General features: G+C 48.4%; 1 protein-coding gene across 1 annotated transcript in view; it reads right to left on the reverse strand.

Moving 5' to 3' along the window:
- Nucleotides 1–693: 693 nt before the first annotated feature.
- DCDC2C (doublecortin domain containing 2C) overlaps nucleotides 694–4,117 on the reverse strand; it is a 27,603-nt gene continuing 24,179 nt past the window's right edge. The window contains exons 6-7 of the mRNA XM_081797314.1: nucleotides 1,279–1,347; nucleotides 694–756 (exon numbers count right to left, since the gene is read on the reverse strand). Coding sequence (XP_081653440.1) covers nucleotides 694–756; nucleotides 1,279–1,347 — 132 coding nt within the window. The remainder of the gene's footprint in view (nucleotides 757–1,278; nucleotides 1,348–4,117) is intronic.

Raw genomic sequence — 4,117 nt, forward strand, 5'->3', positions numbered from 1 at the left:
CAGACTTGATACCCCAGACTTATTACACAGCCTCCTGCCTGGGGCCAAAAGCCTTAAAACAAGAGGGGCTCCTGGGGGAGCTCAGTCAGCTGAACATCTGACTCTTGATTTTGGCTCAGGTCATGGTCTCAGGGTCGTGGGATCGAATCCCGTGTTGGGCTCTGTGCGTGGAGTCTGCTTAGGACTCACTCTCCCTCTGCCCCTCCTCCCCCAGCTTATGCTCTATCTCTCCCAAAAAAAAAAATTTTAAACAAGAAACCACCTTGGAAAAAAAATCTAGAGATAGAATTTTGAAAACAAATCCCCAAAAATCTATTTCTTACCTACATGAATTGTATATTTAGAGTGAATTTTGTCTTAAATATTCTCACCACAGGGACACCTGGGTGACTCAGTGGTTAAGCATCTGACTTTGGCTCAGGTCATGGTCCCAGGGTCCTGGGATCGAGCCCCGCATCGGGCTCCCTGCTCAGCGGGGAGCCTGTTTCTCCCTCTCCCTCTGCCCGTCCCCCTGCTCATGCTCTTCTCTCTCAAATGTTCTCACCACAAAAAAAAAAAAAAAAAAGGGAAATGGTAACCATCTGTGGTGGATATGTTAATTAGCTTTAATTGCCAAATGTTCCTCAATTAAAAAAATAAGATAAAAGGAAAGTAAATTTTGTTTTCCCGATACACATACTTTATATAGACTAGTCACATAATGTCGTGGAGTACCACAGGAACATGCTTCCTGCTTTGATGGCACATCTTCAGCGTCTGGAGGGAGAGAGGGTACCAGAAGGGCTGTCCCGGGCTAGCCCATGCTGCCATCTATGGAGCGTGCGCTGTTCGCGCCCCTGCTTTCCCCAACAAGACGAGCTATTTACACAACACCAACGCCCCACAAAGCAGAATGTCCATGGTGTCCACAGACGTCTGCATACCTACACGCCAGCTGCTCTTCACCTCCCGACTCTCCCCTCTGAAAATATATCTTGAAATTCGTTGGGAAAACAGTTTTCAGTCTGTGACTGGAAGCACAGTGAAAGGTAATTAGGACAAGTTTAGAAGCCATTAAAATTACTCACGTAATTTCTGGCACCCAAGAGACTAGATCTAAGGTACGGCCTGCCTGGGAAACACACTATGTTTCTAATTCCCTGCTGATCTATATTCAGAATGCACTGGGCTTTCTGATTCTTTCTTCATCAAATGTGAGCTCCACCCAATGTGTTAAAAGGATAAGGAGGTGCCTTCCACCACAGCATAAAATACAAAATAAAAGTAGAATCAGCTCACCTTGTTGCTTTCAAAATCAGGGGGGCTATCATGTATCTCTTCATCTTCCTTAACTACCTCCGCTGGTGTCTAGAGAGAAAACATACCACGTTTTAGGTTTAGTGGCAGTCAAGCTATGTCAAACCCCATGAAAGGAGCAGAGGGGGTGGGTAGTGGAACTCTGTGAACCACTTCTGTGGACAGAGCTGAAAATGGGGCTGGTTTTTTCACAGTGCCTGCCCTGTGTTTTTACCTTTTGCTCCACTTACGAAATGCTAGCCTATTTAACGAAACTGTTGGGGAAATCCTTAAGGAGAAACGCTAGAAAGCCCTTTCATGTAAACAGGAGTGGATTATCCCTCCAGATGCCTCTTGTCAGCAGGTAATAAATGCCTCGGATGCTCTGTTTGGCCCTGGGGACCCCAGTGGGGACCCAAACCAGAGCCCTCTTTCCCTGTGTTCAACGTCCGCCACCACCTGGGCGGTCCCGCTCCTCACACCGCAGTGCCTGCTCACGTCTTTGTGTATTATTTCCCAGTTTTTGTGACTTGTTGGCAAAGAGCAGTGAGCTGTGTTTAACTGGTGCCCTGGAGCCTCTCCATGAGGGGAAAGCCGTGTGGTTCTGTGGCTAAGGAAGAAAGGGCCCCCCTAGGGGCTACGGTATTTCTGTCCCTGTCCAAGTAGGCATGCTCAGCGCAGTGCCACGTGTCCATCGCGGGCTGGCGAGGGGGTCTCCTGCTCACAGTCACCCAGGATGCCAGACCGATGGAGACGCCAACTCCCCGCGTTTCCGTGGCTTCAGGGGCAGAGGGGCGGCGTGGCTCTTAACGCCTCTGCCAGGACGTGTGGCTCGTTACGTCCAGCCGCCTATTGTCCGCGAAGGCAGGCTGCAAAGCCACACTGGAGGTAAAGTGGGTGAAGAAGTATTCTCTCACCAAACGACCACAACTGGTGTCCATGAAGAGCCCTAAGGACCCCACAGCTCCTGCCAACTGACCCTTGAGGGTGCAAGACCTAGTCTGTGGCTATGTAGACGTGTGGGTGACTACTCAACAGCCAGTCCCACTAGCCCAGACCTCGGCTGTCCAAATGCTCCAAAAACTCAAAGACTATATGAGCATTCTCGTCCTGTAGCCTACATGGAAAGTAATCATGATGAATAAGATTCTGGGGACTGCTCCAACTACATGAAAAAATAAACACAAAAAGCACATTCTTTCAAAGAGTAAGTGATGTGATTTGTCCAACCATTGCTTCGTTCATTTATTCAGCAATATACACAGAATGCCTGAGTCCTGCAATCCTGACAGATGACAGTGACTGTGCATGCAAACCAATGTGGCCCCCAAGACAGTCAGACAGGGAGATGAACATTAATTAAGTCACACAATTAAATATAAAACCACAACTGTGATATGCTTTGTAAGAGAGACATGTGGAGAGAAATAGGCTATCACGGGGTTTAACATACACAGGAGACCATGGAACGCTTCCTCTGGTGTGACTACAACTTGAAATATGAGGGATGAGAAACATTAGTATACAAAAAGGCAAAGAGAGAATATTGCAGACAAAGGGGAGGGTGTGTGGCAGTCTTGCTGCAGGAGAATGCACTGAGTTTGAGGGGGATTGGGGATGGTCAGCCTACGGAGAAAAAGCGATCACAGTAATCTAGCCAGGGAACGGCGGCAGTCAGGACTGGTGGGACGGTGGTGTAGACAGAGAGGGTGGATCACTTCCAGACATATTTAGGAGGTAAAACTTGCAGATGGTGAGATGGTCTAGGAGGTAAAACTTGATGATGTTGAGATGGTCTGGGTATGGAAGAGTTGAAACAGTCAGTCTCGGGAATATCTCTAAGTTTGCTCTGGTCTTACTGGATGGATGATGTCATACACCTACTGAGACAGGGAGAGAGCAAGGTGTGGGGATGGTGTGGAAGGACACTTGTGTGTTCACACTGTGCTGAACTTTAATGTCTCAGAACATCTAACGGGTGATGTCAGCTCATAGTGTGTGTCTATCCGGATGTATGTGTGTGTGTCTAGATGTGTGTGCATGTCTCTGGATGTGTGTGTGTGTGTGTAGATGTGTGAGTGTGTGTCTCTGGATGTGTCCGTGTCTAGATGTATATGCATGTCTCTGGATGTGTGTGTGGGTAGATGTGTGTGTGCATGTGCACCTGGAGCCCAGAAAAGAGACCTGCAGAGAGACTGACACCACAGTGACGGAGAATTCTGTCTGTGGAGAAGGTCTAGAGCTACAAGAAATGTTGCCCTGACCTGACCCATGTAGACCTCCAACATTCCATGCCAAGTGGAGGATCAGAAGTCTATGGAGAAGAATGAGAATGGGGCCCCTGGCTGGCTCAGCCAGAAGAGCATGTGACTCTTGATCTCGAGGCTGTGAGTTTCAGCCCCATGTTGGGTGTAGAGATGACTTAAAAAATAAACTCTTTAGGGGAGCCTGGGTGGCTCAGTCAGTTAAGCATCTGCCTTCAGCTCAGGTCATAATCCCAGGGTCCTGGGATCAAGCCCCACATCGGGCTCCCTTCTCAGTGGGGAGTCTGTTTCTCTCTCTCTCCCTCTCCTTCTGTGTGTGCGTGCTCTCTCTCTCTCTCTCTAGCTCTCACTCTCTCTCAAATAAATAAATAAAAATCTTTTTAAAAAATAAAATAAAATAGGGCGCCTGGGTGGCTCAGTTGGTTAAGCGACTGCCTTTGGCTCAGGTCATGATCCTGAGTCCCAGGATCGAGTCCCGCATCGGGCTCCCTGCTCGGCAGGGAGTCTGCTTCTCCCTCTGACCCTCCTCCCTCTCATGCTCTCTGTCTCTCATTCTCTCTCTCTCAAATAAATAAAAT

This window comes from Leptonychotes weddellii, chromosome 10, assembly GCF_054177405.1.
Source record: "Leptonychotes weddellii isolate Sample4059 chromosome 10, ASM5417740v2, whole genome shotgun sequence".
Lineage (NCBI taxonomy): Eukaryota > Metazoa > Chordata > Mammalia > Carnivora > Phocidae > Leptonychotes > Leptonychotes weddellii.